This window comes from Toxoplasma gondii, chromosome X (assembly GCF_000006565.2).
Source record: "Toxoplasma gondii ME49 chromosome X, whole genome shotgun sequence".
Lineage (NCBI taxonomy): Eukaryota > Apicomplexa > Conoidasida > Eucoccidiorida > Sarcocystidae > Toxoplasma > Toxoplasma gondii.
Window position 1 is genome coordinate 1,892,338 of NC_031478.1, and position 15,778 is coordinate 1,908,115.

General features: G+C 59.4%; 1 protein-coding gene across 1 annotated transcript; it reads right to left on the bottom strand.

Moving 5' to 3' along the window:
* Nucleotides 1-2,165: 2,165 nt before the first annotated feature.
* Nucleotides 2,166-15,525, bottom strand: TGME49_225960 (STE kinase; the record flags this gene model as incomplete). The annotated part of the gene is made up of 3 exons (XM_002366218.1): nucleotides 2,166-8,578; nucleotides 9,118-9,383; nucleotides 10,334-15,525. The coding sequence occupies 3 exons, from the start codon at nucleotides 15,523-15,525 to the stop codon at nucleotides 2,166-2,168; spliced, it is 11,871 nt and encodes a 3,956-aa protein (XP_002366259.1).
* Nucleotides 15,526-15,778: the final 253 nt, after the last annotated feature.

Consider the following 15,778-nt stretch of genomic DNA (forward strand, 5'->3'; position numbering starts at 1 on the left):
TGAAGTGGGCTTGGCAGCAAACGAGCTGTCTTCTAGGTCTGTGTTTGACATCCTCGACCGTGGCGTGACAAATGGATAAACGGTAACGCGCCACATAAATCCCAGCATAGTTTCTGTGTGTATGTCGGTGACATAAACAGTTCATTACTCTTCCGGATACAGGTCCTCGAAACGCTGATTCGGTGCTACTCTTCAGCCATGGCTAACGCGGTGAGAAACTCAACACAAACTTTACCTCCGCAGTACTGTGCCTCCGTCGCGACTTGCGGGCAGCAGCACGCAACGACTAAACTTTCATTCCTTGATGTATCCAGCTAGAGAGACGCGTGATCGTACACCTCGTTTCGCGCTTGTGGGCACTGACTCCGACCATCGTAACCCCTGTTCGGCGCACGAAAGAACGTCGACGAAGAAGGTAGTGAAAATGGCTTCCACTTTTGGGGGGGTCGTCTAACGAACGAGTCGGCGCTTGTTTGGCCGGCGACCAGGTTGGAGAGCCGCTGTGCATTTGCTCGTTTGGCTTGCGGAACAACTTATGCAGACTCGGCCGCCGTGACGCGACGGTCGTTTTCCCCGAAAGACGAAAACCGCACATGCTTCTCTAAACAAGCGTGATGGAGCACTTCGTTGCTCGTGTTAGTTTCTCTCACGCGCTACTGTATCTAACTGGAAAGCCAGCATTGTGTTTTGTGTCGTGCTCCACGTGTCGACAGATGTTTTGGCCAGTCGTGCAACTTTCTGGAATTTTTCAGCCGGTACGGAAACGGGTCCTGAAAAACATACACGTTGTGGATACATCGAAGGAACGGCTTGACAGAGATCCTCCCTCACCGGGTACGCACCGCCACATCTTTCGGCGCGCACAAAAAACACCCGTTCTTTTGCGCGGGGTACGGTAGGACACAACAGACCACGAACATGCAAAATTCGAGAACATGCCACCACCGCACCAGAAAAAACTTGCTTCAGACACTCCAGTACGTCCCGCATGAGGGCTACCTTTCGGTTAGGATCCAGCTGCAACTTTACACGTCAAATACAAAACGTGCTGAAAGCGTGGAAACCGGAATTGAAGAAGACACACAGAGGAACAAGGCCGACGAAGGACGTCCTATAAAAGCGGCGGCGCGTGGAGATGCAGTGATGATCGGAACCCCGGAAAGTGAAACCTTTGACGGTCCGATTTCTTCGTGTGCCGTCGGACTGCAGAAGCGTGGCAACGTCTTTCTAGAGAGCCAGACACTCCCCATCTCTCCCTCTCGAAGAAAACGCGCGCAACTCGGAAGTTTTTGCCCTCCAGCCAGCCCCGTCAAATCTTGGCGGCCTCGTTCGCTCCTTCCAAGCTCGCATCTGGCCAAAAACCTAGTCTGATTGCTCTCCAAGGCATGGTAACAGAACAGAGACGACCGGAAACAGCAGAGACGGAATACACTGTCGTTCACCGGACGCCGCCTCTCACCTGTGCTTACGTAGCCTTCGACAGCGGAGGAAATCAAAGACCGCTCACAAAGACAGTGGTCAGAAGATATCTTCGAATCGCATACACTGTTCCCGACAAAAATCGCTTTTTCCTTTTAAACCTTCGTTCGCAACGAAGCGTTTGCCACGCGTCGTTCAGACACGAAAAATTGGGAGAAGTGACGGGATGCCGGAGACGTTTTCATGCCTATATCATTTGTTAGCTCCTCTGGAGACAACGCAGCGACAAACGATGAAACCTTGAATTCCCAGATACCATGGAGCAGTTAAGCGGTGAGGTCCGTGATATAACCGAAGAGGACCTGCTGGTTTTTTCCCAGTCAGGATCCTAGCTAGCAGCTGTACAGATACACCAAACGTCCTCGCCTACAGAAAAACTTTCTCCGGCCGTTAAAAGCAGCCATAAAACCCATCGCGTGCGACGCAACCTCTGACGCGTGTGCCGCAGCGTCGGTCCGGTTCCTCCCGCGCCACTGTGGTACCTCCGCCCTACAATTAAAACGACGCCCACTTCCGCATTCAACAGGTTGCCTCGGAGTTGAATCTTTCGTCGCGGAGTGTTCCTCCGCTTCGAATACGCTCTTCGACCGCCTTGACCTGCAAACGTCCGTTCCCCAAGTTGCGGGGCACACAAACGTCACGAGACACAGAACCTAAAACGCGTGAACCCCCGCAGACGCATGCGCTCACTCTGAGGCCGCAAAATGCTTCGCGCTTCCCTTGCTTCTCTGCTGCTCCCTGCGGACTGTCTCGTCAGCTGTTGGTGCTCGTCGCCCCTGCCTTCCGGACGCTGGCTCCACAGCCGCCGGCGCGACTTGTCGCTCCGCCTGGAAAACGCGTTTTCCTGCGTAGTCGGTCGGCGGGAGAATATGGCCCGCGTTGCCGCTCTGCCCTGGGTACGGAGAAACCGGCCCTCCCCCTGCGCGGATATAAACCTGTGGCGCAGGCCGCGGAATCCCAGGTGGCGCCGCGGTCTGAACCGCACAAGCGGCAGCACCCGCTACGCTCTGCGGCAGGGACCTCGCCTCCCCCGAAGACCCGTTCCACGCGGAAACCGCGTCTGCACCCGGAACAAAACATCGCGGCTCCACGCCTGCGCGAGGAACCGATCCGCGGGCAGCCAACGTGTCTGGAAATCCGCCGCTCTGCGCTCGCGAAACTGAAGGAACATGTGCAAGGCCGCTGCAGCCGGGACCGCCAGGTGTATGTACACTCGGGAACGCCCGTCGTTCGCCAGATATATTTTCTGCGGGGAACGTTTCCGAAGCGCTGGATCCCCCCGAGACGAGAGTGCACGGTGAAGGCAGTCTGACTAACAGCGGTCCTCTCTCATGGGAAGGCGCCAGCGGGCGAACGGGTCGCGCCACTCTGCTTTCGGCCGCGGGCAGACTCGCGGCTTCCCGCTCCGCGAGTTCGTGGAGTCTTGCGCGACTTTGGCGTCCCGATTCCCCGGAGTTCGCTGCCGAAGAAAAATCCTGCGAAACAGCACGCTGCTTCGGAGATCCTCCGGATGGTAAAGGCGGTCCCGCACCCTGCAACACTGCGGCAAAACCGTACGGCATCGGGGGGATAGCAGACCCGTTCTTTTCTACAGATGCCGCCGGCACAGTTGCCTGAGTTCCCTGTCCGCTCGAAGGCGCCGTCAACGCTGGGCCGAGACTGCGCCGGCGCTGCGTCGGATTCCAGACAAGCTCCTGCTGCGAAGGAGGCGCATGCGCACCGCCAAGACTCTGTGCCTGGTAGCGTCTGTCGAGTTTCCGGTTGTAGGTTTCTTGAATCAATCTCAACAGCTTTGCGTCGACGCACCCGTCCGGTCGAGTCGCCTGCACAACCTGGAAGTGCCGTTGGACGCCTTCTGCGGGTCTCAGGTCGTCAAGCTCCTCTCGCTTCACAGTCTGCGCCTCCTGGGCGTCACCTCTGACAGACGCACCCTTGAGGGATTCCCCTGTCTTGGTACCGCATGGACTCTGGAGCTCGGAGAACGCCGGCACCGAGGCCGCGGGGCGGTCCCGACCCCCCTGTCGCCCTGCGCCTCCAGGCGGCGCTCCAGGCCCGCACGCAACCGTCACTCCTGTCGGTTGGGTCGCGAGACTGGAAGAAAGATACGAATGGGGAGCAGACGAGGAAAATCCAGAAAACGCCACAGCCGGGAAAGGAACTGTCGGCTGGTCAGCGCAGGAGACAGCGCCAGCGGCAACGCCCTGCGGCGTCTCTCCCGCGCGACTCGAGCCGACTCCGGCAACGCCGTCAGTCGAGAAAGAACATGAACCCCCCCACATCGAGTCGCCTGACCCCTCAGCTCCTTGGTCTCCGGCTCCTTGTCCAGACTGCGCCCAAAAAACGGGAGAAGAACATGACGTCGCCTGGCTGTACTGCACATGGCTCAGAGCTCTCGAATGTTCTTCCCCGCTTCCTCGTCCCTGAGACGAAGAGTTTCTTCCACCCAGCGACGCAGCAGGAAGCGGCGGTGCCTTCTTGAGGTCCTCCTCCCTGCGCTCTTGACCGGCCCAGGCCTTTACCTCCCCGCTCCTGAGACAGTGGGCCTCAACTGCGAACGACGCAGGCATGGACACCAGGTCAGGGAAAGGCGGGAGGCCGAATCTCCTCGTCGGCTTCGTTCCTTCCTGCCTCTGTGCCTCCTCCTTGCCGCGAGGCCCCAGCGGTCCCCCCGCGCCCCAGCCGGGCAGGGCGCTCCACGGCTCGCCAGATCCCGTGGGGCCTGTTGACCCGCAGAGGGCATCCACGGGGGCTGCGCATGGCGACGCATGCGAAGGCGGCGACGCCTGGACGTATCCTGTGCCTGCAGAGGTCCTCCCTTCTCGTGGAGGCTCCCAGACGCCCCAACCTGCAGGCAAGCTGATGCGTCCACCGGCCGCAAATCGTTCACTGCCACTCCAGAGAGAAGTTCCATGGCCAGTGGCAACACAAGCCCCATCAGACCGGTCGACAGAAACCAGGTTCTGTCGCGTCTCCACCGCTTCCTCGGAGGTCGCGGAAGCTTCCGGACCCCCCAGGCCCCCGTTGGGCTCTTCCTGCTTGCGAGCAGCGTTGGCGCCTCCTGTCCACCCGTCCACCAAGGATTTGTACAGGAGCGAAGGCCACCGCGTGGGCGACGAGAGCGACGACTCTCCTTTCCTCTCCGATGTTTCCTGCGCCGCTCTTTCTCCCGCCGGCTCCGACACAGCTGCACCACTGGCTGCGGCTGCAGAACCTGAGAGGTGGGCCTCACCGTCTTGACAGGCTGCAGGCGCGTCGCCCTGTCGTCCTCCTCCTGGCGAGGGACTTGATTCAGCCTCTGGCGCCTGGAGAAGAGCGGCCGGAGGCTTGGGCGCAGAGCCACGGGCCCCCGCCTCCCCGCTGTCTGCATGCGTTTTGGGAAGGACTCTACACTTCTGAAGAGCCTCGAGGCCGCCGGAGACACTATTTCCCTGAATTGTCGGACTCTCGAGCATCGCACAAAAGTGCGTCTCTCCGACCGGCTCTGCTGAAGACGAGGAGGAAGACGAGGAGGGAGAAGTTGCCAACGCTGGAGCAACGGAACACGAACCCATAGACGAGGATGAGGACGCTGACGAAGTTGAATAAGACGAAGCTGAAGGAAGAGAAGAAGAGGAGGAAGCTGACGGAAGGGATGAGTTGGAAGTGGAAGAAGAAGAAGCAGAAGAAGTTGAAGAAGCTTCAGGAGAAGAAGAGGAAACACGTGGAAATGGAGGAGGGGCGGCCATTCCTGAAACGGAACGGCCAAACGGCCACAGCCATGCGAGAGGAGATGCGCCCTCGTGCGTCGCATGCGTTTCTCCTTTGCTTGAACTCTCTTCGCTGCTCTGCTCTTCCTGGGGTTCTCTCTCGCGTTCACCGTCCGTCTCCGCTAAACCAGGCATCCCTGTGTTCACCGCCGCGGCGTCGAGATTTCCGGAAGGCGCAGCTGCGCGTGCCTCGTCTTTCTGCTCCCCTCGCTCTCCGACAACTCCTTCTTCTTTTACCTCGATATCTCCCTCTTCTCTCTCTTCTCCCTCTCTCCCGGCGCGTTCGGGCGCTTGAGGCTGAAGCCCTTGGCCCTCAGAGGCTTCACCCAGAGATCCACTTTCCTCTGAGAAACGTCGTGAAGGGACTCGCTCCAAAGAGGACAACAACATGCTCTCCTCCTCGCCCTCGGCGACCGGCTCGTCTCCGCCGTGAGGCTCCAAAAGCTCCGCCCACTGGACCCCGTCGTCGCTTCGTTCCTCGGCGTTTTCGCCTTCTTCTGTCGGCAAAGACTCTCCAGTGCAAAGCGTCTCTGTGTGTGTGCTTGTCTCTCCCGGAACCGCGCCCTCACCAGCACCACGGATTTCGCGCCGCGCGCCGAATAACTGCACAAGGAAAGACAGCGCCGAGTCCGTCGGATTGGGAGACTGAGGCGCGGCTTCGGGCCCGTTGGGCTCCAACGCGCCGCCGGAGGGAGACGGTTCGCCCTTCGCCTCACTTGGCGCGGCTGCAGCCGTCTCCACAAAACTTCCAGGGTCTTCTGGACTTCGCCGAAAGAGAGACAACAAGCCGCCCTCTCCGGCCTTCTTCCCCTGAGACACAGACGGAGAAGACGTCGAGGCAAATGGCGCAGCCGGTTTGGGGATTGAAGGACTGGCTTTCAGGTGAGACGTCTTGTGTTCCTTTTCGGCCTTCTGCGCGCCGACACCGTCGCGGCCTTTCTCTGTCGCGAGCAGCGAGGCTCTGCCTTCTCGACCTTTGCGACAACGCCGCCTGAGAAGCGGTCCCGTGCGGCCAGGACACACAGAGACAGTCCCTGCACTCGGTGTGGGGAACGAGGAGGCAGACGAGGACGCATTCGCCTTCTCTTCAGACCCCGCTCGACGCATGAGAAGAACAGGGTGCAGCGCAACTCGCGAGCTACCACCCTCTGAAGGCCCGCATGCAATAACCTGTACTTCAGTCGATCCAAACGCAGAGACAGAGACAGGGAGACTCGGAGGCGCGAAACGACTTCCATCCTCAGACTCCCCGCGACTCAAACTCGAGGGTACAGAAGAAGATGAAGACGACGATGAAGACGACGAAGACGATGAAGACGACGAAGACGATGAAGACGAAGATGAAGACGACGAAGATGAAGAAGATGAAGAAGAAGACGACGAAGACGAAGAAGAAGGTGGGGTCGAGCAGGGTTCGATAGGGTCATTCGTCCCTGGAACGCAAGTGTCGTCATGGAGATCGGTGTCATCGCGCTTCAGTCCGAACAAGGAAGCAGCGGACGACGAGCGCGGAGACTCGAAGTCGGACGTTGTCTCGGCCTTTCCGGATTCTTCTTCTCGTTGGTCTAGCCCCGCATGCGTACTGGATTCGCCGAAGATACCCAGGCCGACGTTGGAGAAGAGCGAGGCGAAAAATCCCCCGGTCTGCGCTTCCCTCGCTCCTTCGCAGCTCTCTGGGGTATGCAGATCTCTCCTTTCGTCTCGCTTCTCGCCGACCGCCAAACTCGCCGTTCCCGCGTCTTCTTTACCATCGCTTCCTTCTGTCTCTTTCCAGTCTTCAACTGCCTCTGTTTCCGTTCTCTGGACCTCCTCCCGCTTCTCCGCGCCCTCAGGGATGTCGTGGAATGTCGCGCCAAGAACCAAGTCTTCCCCGCGAACCGCTGGCGCCTCTGAAGTCGCCCCGCAGTCACCCAGAGAGGGGTCTGCAGGAAATCCTTCGTTTTTCGGCGTCCCGTAGCAACTCTGGGGCTCTTCCAAAAGCTGCGCCGACGGCGTGGAATCTCCCTTGTCTCCGTCTTCATCCGACCTTAAGGCAGACTGCATGCAGTCCGTCGTAGCCGCGACCCGCGGGTCGCGAGCTCCTTCCAGATTCTTCGCCCACACGAGAGAGTGTCTCTCTCTTTCTCTAGTTCTATCGACCGTCGCCGTTTGCCCTTCTTGTACCACCTCTTCGCTTCCTTCTCCCCTGGGCTGTCTTAATCCCGCAACACAGTCCTCAGGAGGCGACGGCTCCGAACTCTCCCCGGCATTCACAGTCTCCGGGGCAGCGTCTGCGGGATCGCGAACCTCCTTGGATAACTCCGCATTCGCATAGGGTCCAGGGAGGGGACTGGTTTCCAGAGTGTCGGAGCGACAGGGGCGAGGGTCTTGCAGGAAGGGTCCTGTGGCCTCGGAATCTCCGCCGCGGCGAGTCTGTGCGGGGAGCTGGGGCTCTCCATCTCTAACGCCGGAGGCGAAGTGCAAGCTCCTCGACGCGTCCCCAACGCGTAGCTCCGCAGAGCCTCCTGAGCCTCTGGGTGACGGCAGAGAGGGCTGGTGAGGCCATGCGACTTGGGAGAAGAGAGAGTCGTGGTTTCCGCGAAACGCTTGAGGCTCCGCTGTCGGGTGATGCGTAAAAACGTCGAGATTCGGAGCGCACTGGCCCGTCGTCGCGGGGCTGCATGTGACGTGAGCCGCGAGCTCCGCCTCAAGCTTCCCGCGGTCCATCGACTGAGACCCATGGATCGCCTGTCGGCCGATCTTGAAGCGGTGGAGTCGGCTGCAGGTGCCTTTTTTGCGTCCGTTGGTGGGCTGCGGCTTCCGAAAAAACGGGATGAACTTGAGGAGATTCGAGAGCACGTTCGCCTTGCGCTTTCCGTTCGCGACCTCAATCGCCTCGCGCAACTCCTGGTGGGACGCCGGCCGGCTGCGACTCGAGGCGCAGAACTTCTTGAAGAAGGGATGTTGGAGCAGCTCCGTGGCCGTACCTCGCTCCTCGCTGTTCTTCCGCAGACAGCGTTCGACGAAGAAACAAAACGTTTTCTCGTACCCCTCGTTCAAGTTGATTCGCGGCGGCGAACCCTCCAAAATCGTCCCCAAGAGGTCCTCCAGACGCATGCGCCGGGGCCAGGGCAGCGAGCCAACCGCCACCTCGTACGCCGTGATCCCGAGAGCCCAGAGATCCACGCGAAAGTCGTACCCTTCGCTCGCGCCGAAGCCGGGAGACTTTAGCGACTTGCGCGTCTGCTCCAAACTCGATGGACCTGGCAAGTCTCTGGAGCTTTCTTGCTTCCGACGCCCCATCTCCACCCCCAGACGCGCCAGCTCAGGCGCCATCCACTGGGGAGTCCCCACAAACTCCGTACACAGTGAATCTGCACACAAGACAAGCGAGCAGAACGACCTGCGCGTCACACAAAATCCTCCAGATGCGTCCGGAACCGAGAAACTCATTCATCGGTTGTCACAACTGAGAACTCCTCTCAGGAGATCTGTGTTCACAAACAAGCGACTCTTCTCTTAAGCGTCTCCTTCCCAACGGGTGCTGTTCGAGCTGCGAAGGGATTGTGTGCAAAATGAAAAACTTCTCAAAAAACGCGGGAGTCTCAGAGGGAACTTCGACAGACGAGGACTGAACTGGAGGCACACCGGACTAGACGGCGTTGTAGGAAAACCGACTTTCGAACACTGTTTCTGCAGCCTCGTCTCGTCACCAAGAACTCTCACATTCGGCACGACCCCACGCAGTCTCGCCTGGGATTGAAAAGTCTCCCTTCTCTCGTTTTCTGGCTTAGCAGATTGGCCTTGGGAATACTGCTCTAACATCTTCGAAAACATAAGAGCACTCCAAGCAGCGTATCCACGATGTTCAATCCCCCAACCCCATTCTTCTCTTCTCCGCCACTTCACTCACCTGTAATGTCCGCACAGACGCCGAAGTCGATGAGCTTGGCTCGGCCTTCTGCGGAAATGAGGATGTTGGAAGCCTTTAAATCGCGGTGCATGCGACGGGGCTGTTTCGCCGCGCGCGCGGCTTCTGCAGAAGGTCCGTCTCCTGTCTCCTCGGCTTCCGGCCTCGCGCCCACCTCTTCTGCGTTCTTGTGTTTCCCTTCGTTTCTCGCTCCTGCAGCTTCCGCTTCGCCGCCGTTGTGCAGATACTTTAGCGCCTTGAGAACATCCCTGAAAACGCAGGGAGCGCGGCGAAGCGCAGCCGAAAAAAGTGAAGTCTCGCAGCTTGAACAAACACAGAGGGCCGCCCTTTGAGGTTCCCAGCAAATAAAACGCGTTATCACTGCCGGGCACTGCAGTAAATAGAATTCAGGAGTATTCTCTTCGCTGTGTTAACGTTTATGCGACACCGTTTTCGAAAAAGTTAACTATGTGAATAAGCATCATCAACCAGTGAAGGGATTCGAACCCACAACTTTCTGATGACAAATCAGCAGCTCCACGCAAAACAGTGAAGCAATGAACTCCGAAAAAAAGAAGAGAGACCTTTACACCGAAGAGTCCATCATTCGTGGCACTCCACGCATGCACCTGAATATCTTGTTCCGTTAATATCGGCCCCACACACGCAGAAAGCATCTCTCGATAAACCCTTTCAAAATTCTTGGAAATCTAAAGAATTTCTCGTGATTCACTTCCTGAGAGAAAAATGCAGGTCCCTCAAAAAGTTAGTCATGGATGAGCATTTGCTCCCTCTTAGAAAAACCAAGAATTCGAAGCTACATAGGAAACACAAAAGGTTTTTTTTCTTACCCTTCGACGATCGATCTTCACGAACTCGCCCCAACAGATGGAAATAAACGCAAAGTCTTCACAGCTAAAGCGTTTAACACGAATTTGCGAAAGCCAAAGCAGCATTTCTGCGCAAAAAACTTGCCGCCTCCCGTCTACGCAGAAACAGAAGACTCATTTCTTCCTTCTCCGTGCCTACACTTCCCAGAGTGTCTCCAGTCTCAAGAACGGGCAGCGGGTCAGTGAACTCTGGATAGGACACTGCGGCGAGGCTGCACACACTGGAGGAAGCAACTCAGTTCGCGTTCCCTTGAGCCGCGAGTGCGTACCGTCTCCACTGTTAAAGGGGAATACTCCCCATGCTCTCTGTGAAATGGCAACTCGCTTACTGTAGAAGAGCCGCGATGAGGGGCTCTGGAAGCGGCCCTGCCGAGGCGTACAAGTCGCGCAGAGATCCGCCAGGCAGGAGCTCCATGGAGAAGACGAGGTAGCAGGGAGGCCACTGAAAGGCTTCATACATTTTGACAATGCCCTCGTGATTGCACTGTTTTAGAACGTCAACTTCTCGCATGACCTGATTCAAGTAGTTCACCCGCGCTTCTTTGTCGGTCGCGCCTTGGAGCTGGAGCGCTCCGTCGAGGTCGATGATTTTGAGGGCGACCTCGTCTTCCTCAACGTCTTCTTCTGCGCCGTCTCTCTCGTCTCCGTCAGACACCTGGCGGGCTCCTTCCGGCCTCTCGACCCCAGGTCTCGTCTCCTCCGCTTTCTTCTCACGCGCCTCTGAGACCTTCTTTCCAAACGCCCCGAGGAAACTCCCTCCAGTCTTCTCTTCCGGTCGAGCCGCCTTCCGGTACCGCGTGCACTTGAAAACCGCGCCATGGGCGCCTTTTCCGACGAGCTCTTCTACGACGTAAACTGCACTGGGTGCTGCGAACGAGACTGCGGGAAGCTGCAGGTCGAAGATTCGCTCAAACTCCCCCAAATTTCCTCCCAGACGCACCCATTCTTCCAGTCTCTTCTCGATCCGAACCTCGCCGCTCCCGTCCGACAACCCAGGCGCCCGCTCACACCCTTCTTCCCCTACAGTTGCACTTCCTCCCCCCGCAAAATCTACCCCTTCAGCTTCTTTTCTACCTTCTTTTCCTTCGGCTTGGTCTTCTTGTTCGCGGTGTCCGTCTCCGTGCTCTGATCCGTTTGTCTCACGGTGCACAGAAGCGCTCGCGATTCTGGTCTGTTGAAACTCGGCGGCGTACTTTTGCATGTCTCGAGACGTCGGAGCGTAGGTGGCTAGCCAGTGAGGGGGGATGGTGAGAGGTCCGTACCCGTTGTGAAGTTCGGAGCTCGGCGGGAAGGACTCGACTAGGCGGCTCACGCACGCAATGACTGCCGCGTGGTGCAACGCCTGGGGGTCTTTCTTCTTCGGCGCATTCAGGCCAGAGACACCCGCCGAAGCCGTTGATCGCGGTAAAACCTCTGAAGCTCCTGAAGCGAGGGAGGCCGCGGGGTCCAGACCGGCGGCCTCGTGCGGGGCTGGGCCGCGCAGGTCTCGCTCCCAGGGGAAGGCGGTGCGGCCCAGGTCGGCGGCGCCGAGGGTGGCGACTTGCATACGGTGGGGGAGGGCGGCGGGGGACTCTGGAGTTGCGGCGAATGGCAGCGAGGCTGTGTCTTTCGTCCGCAGACCTAAGACGTCCTCGAGTTGCGCCAGGGACGGCGGGGCGAGGCCGACGCCCGAGCTTCGCAGCACCCTCGAGTGTGCCGGAGAAGCAGCGAGATCGGAGCTCGCGGCTTGTTGAAGGGGCAGGGACCGAGGCGGGGAGACAAGTGAAGCGGGCGTAGGCGGCGTCGACTGCGTGTGGCGCGGCGAGAGAAAAACCAGCGACGGCAGCGGCGAACTCGGCTCGAAGGCTCGGTGGGGCGACGCCGACAAGGGTGGAGAAGAAGTCGCGCTGCCCGACACTGGGAGAAAGGAGACGGGAAAGCACGGACTGAAGACCCGCGGAGGTGGGCTGGTGCCCCCCCACCCAGAGTTCTGAGGGAAATGCGGACTGACCTGGTGAGGAGGCGGCGACCAGAAAATCAGATTGTCCACATCCTCGCCTTTCTTCTCGGCTCTCTGGAGCGGGGTCGAAGCCGGATACTGGCCCGAGGCTGAGAGCCTCAGAGGCCCCTCAGCTCGCGGACTCCCCGCCGATCTGGGGCTGAAGCCCCCCAAGGTGGAGAGGTGCAGCGCATGTCCAGACGCAGAACGGTTTCCTTCCTGTTCTCGACGGGGTCCGCGCCGGCCTCTTCCTGAGCTGTCGCCTGGCTTCTTCTCCCCACCGGCTGACTGCACTCGGCTCCGGCTTCTCCTGCTTTTCACAACGGATACAGAAACCGCGCCCTGAGGAGAAGCAAATGAAAACATAGAACGCGACGGGGAGGACACCACGAGCGATCTCTGCAGGGGGGTCGCGGCACGCAGATCTCTTCGCCTTTCTCTCTGTGGCGGCGCCGCGCACACGACGCCAGCAAGACCCTTTCCCCTCAACCTTTCGGGCGATGCATGCGGCGACTGCGAGGCGCTGGACGCGTCTCCACGCGACGCTCGGGAAGACGACGCATATGTGTACCTTATGCTGCTCTCCTTGCTCGGGGTCGGTGGAGCCCCTACGCCTCCTGTCCCCCTTGCTGCTGCCTTAGGTGGAGGCGACGACAGAGGGAGAGACCCAGAACCTGCGTCCATGCGCGAGGAAGGCTCCAGAGGAGACCGCCGATCTTCTTCTTTCGTTTCCATTCTCTCTACACACCCCACAACTGTCCCTGACAACGCACCAACAGGCTCCGCAGCAGATGCCAGACGCTGTTTTCCTTCAGCCCCGACAGAGAGCGGCAGCCCCGAGGTAACCGCGTGCCTCTCGCCTTTTTCGCTTCGCTCCAGTCTTTCGACCTCTGTGTCGACCTGCACCCTGTGTCCGCCTCGACTCTCTCTGACTCGTAGAGAGACAGAGTCAGAGACAGGCCTTGAATCAGAGACAAGTCTCGAATCAGATACGAGTCTCGAATCAGACGCGCGTATCCAATCAGAGACAAGTCTCGAATCAACAGCAGGTCTGGAGTCAAGATTGTAATCGAGTACTGCGGCACCTCTTCCTCCGGGGTCCGTCTGGGGTTTGTTCGTCATCTCCTGCTCCTCTGTAGATGCCCATCCAGAAGACGCCGAAGTGGTGCCTGCCTGGTGTCCGTTGTCTGCTTTTTCGCGAGACTGAGAGCCTTCCGAGACGGGAGCGAAGTTAGTGCTATCAATACTTTCAAAGCTTTCTACTCGCTCCAAGTCTGTCTCTCCGCTGGGCCCCCGTCTGGCTATGTCACGGCGTTTTCTCTCGCCTGTGGAGAGGCCCGCGCTGGCGACCGCCGGCCTACTTGGCGGAAGTCCAGCGGACAGCCCGGTTCCTTCTCTCTGCGCCCCGACGGCCGCCGCTTCTTCTCTCTCAGCGTCCTGGCCACGATCTGCGCGCGAGGCCCCGCCGCGCCTGTCCGCTGCAGCCCCGCAAGAGTCACAGGAGTTTGGGGACTCCGCGGCGCATGCAGGAGACACGCCGCGAAACTCCGGGGGGCGTCCGCTTTTCGGGTGGGGCCCCAGAGACCCCGGCGGCCTGCGAGGCGCTGGAAGGGATCCCGAGACGCCCTGGAGGTCGGCGACGCCCGAGGGAGGAGCGTGCCAGATCGCAGTTGGGGGAATTGGAGGCAGCGACCAGGCAGGCGAAGGCGAATAGGCAGACAACGCTCTGCCGGCCCCGGCCTCGGGGCTCCACGGACTTGGAGCCGCAAACCACGGGGACGGCGTCAGGCCCTCTGCGTACGCTTGAAGAATCAGACGTGAATCCGACGGCGCAGTCGACTGAGACGCTCGAGACGAAGTGGAGAGAGAACTCTCAGCTACAGCGTTGTCTTGGGACTGACAGGCGCGTTCCAGTGCCAGTCGTTGTTCTTCAGACTCTACCAACGCCGCGTTTCTCACGGCAGGACCCAACGAAACAAAGCCCCGATGCGCAAAAGCTTCTGTTTGTGCAGAACCCAGCAGAGGGTCCGACGAGGTGAGGGAAGCACCCGATCGACTGCGGGGCCGCAAACCACCCTGAACTCCCCAAAGTGGCGATGGCTCTTTCCCGCCAGCTCGCGGCACGGGGTCCTCACTCCTGTGTCCACTTGCTCTTTCCTCGAGGCTCTCGTTTTGCCATGCCGGGACTAGGTTCTCTCCCTGTGCTGGTGCCGACGATCGCGCGTCTCCCGGCAGACTCTCTGTCCCCGGCGTGTGGGTCCGAAACGGACTCTGACCCCTAGAGGACTCGCAAAAAGATAGACCAGTCTCTTCGGCCGCCGATCCTGACTTGGCCCGCGGCGTGGCAACCTGCAGTTTTGGCAACTCCAGAACGCCCCAATCTCGGCCTCCGGCTTTACGCTCGGCGCGACCTGGCAGCTGAGGCGCATGCAGACTCGTTGCCTGTCGGCTGTTGCGAGGCAATGCCTCGTTCTTGCTTCTTTCTCCGCAGGTTCGCGGGTACGTGAGCGTGGCGGATTCAAGAGGAGACGTGAGCGCCTGATCCCGAGATACTGGGAGAGGCGGCAGGTGGAGAGACCGTCGAGGGGAACTGGGAGCCGCAGTCGACGGCGGCAGGTGCTCGAAACGCATGCGGCGTCCAGCGCCGGAGGACTCGGAACGCTCCTGGGGAATGGAAAAGGAAGAGCCAGTCTTCGAACAGAACTCTGCGACTACCTGCGGAGATCGTGGGGAAGGGTGAAGGGACTTTGTTTGACGAGAAAGCGGGCAGCTGGAATATCGCTGGTTGACGGTGGAAGGGCTGCCGGGTGAGACAGAACGATTCGAGTGCTTGTCGCTGGCGGCCTCGTTGACGCCGCAAGACTGACCTGAAAATCGACGAACTGGCACTTTTTGTCGGGTATGCGGGAGCCCTTCAGTGGATCTGCTTTGCAGAGAGGAATGCGGCAGATGGTACGTAAACTGCAGGGTGCCGGGAGAAATGTCTCGGGACTGCGCGTAGAAAGCGGCAGAACGAGACGTTGGCCGCACAGCCGAAATCACCGCTTGGGGACCCGTTGGCACGCTTCTCTGGAAACCCGCGGGAAACCCACTGTCAGCAGCGTCTTGTAAAAAAGGCAAGCCGGTCGGAAGGAGCAGCGGGGTCGCTAAAGGAAACACAGCGGTTGGGAAACACTCGGGCGGTGACGAACTTGTCTGCGACAGGCCGCCGTGCCCTGGCGCCACCTTTGACTTGACCGAAATTTCGGATGTGTCTGAAGGCGCATTCAGTGTGGTTACGCCAGATTTTTCAAGGGTAGAACTCGACAGACGGGGCTCTCCCGCTTGGAAGCCTAAGGAGTCCACTCGCGTGGTTGAACGGGGCGGCCGGCCGTGGCTGGAATAGTGTCTGGGCACGTGGCTGGTCAGCGCCGTCGACGAAGAGGAAGATGAAGCGAAAAACGCGGATTTCCCTGAACTGCCCAGCAAGGCGTTCTCTTCCGGTGCCCAATTCTGTGGACACTGGCGGCCCGACGTGGCCGAGCTGGGATGTTCGTTCGGCATCTCGGCGGCAAGGACGTTACTCGAATCGGCGGCGGCTTCAGAATTTCAAAGGGTTGCATTCGGGACGGAAATGGGTGTCTGATCGTGGGAAAATCTGAGGCAGACACAGGATACAACGCGCTGCGAAAACCTGGTCGGAAGTCGGCTCCTCACGAGTCATCTTGCGCCCGAAGGTTTTGCCCTTTGCCGTTACATTGGTCGACGCCGCAAGAGTCAACACCCGTGCTCACAAAACGCCAGCACCTCATTCTCT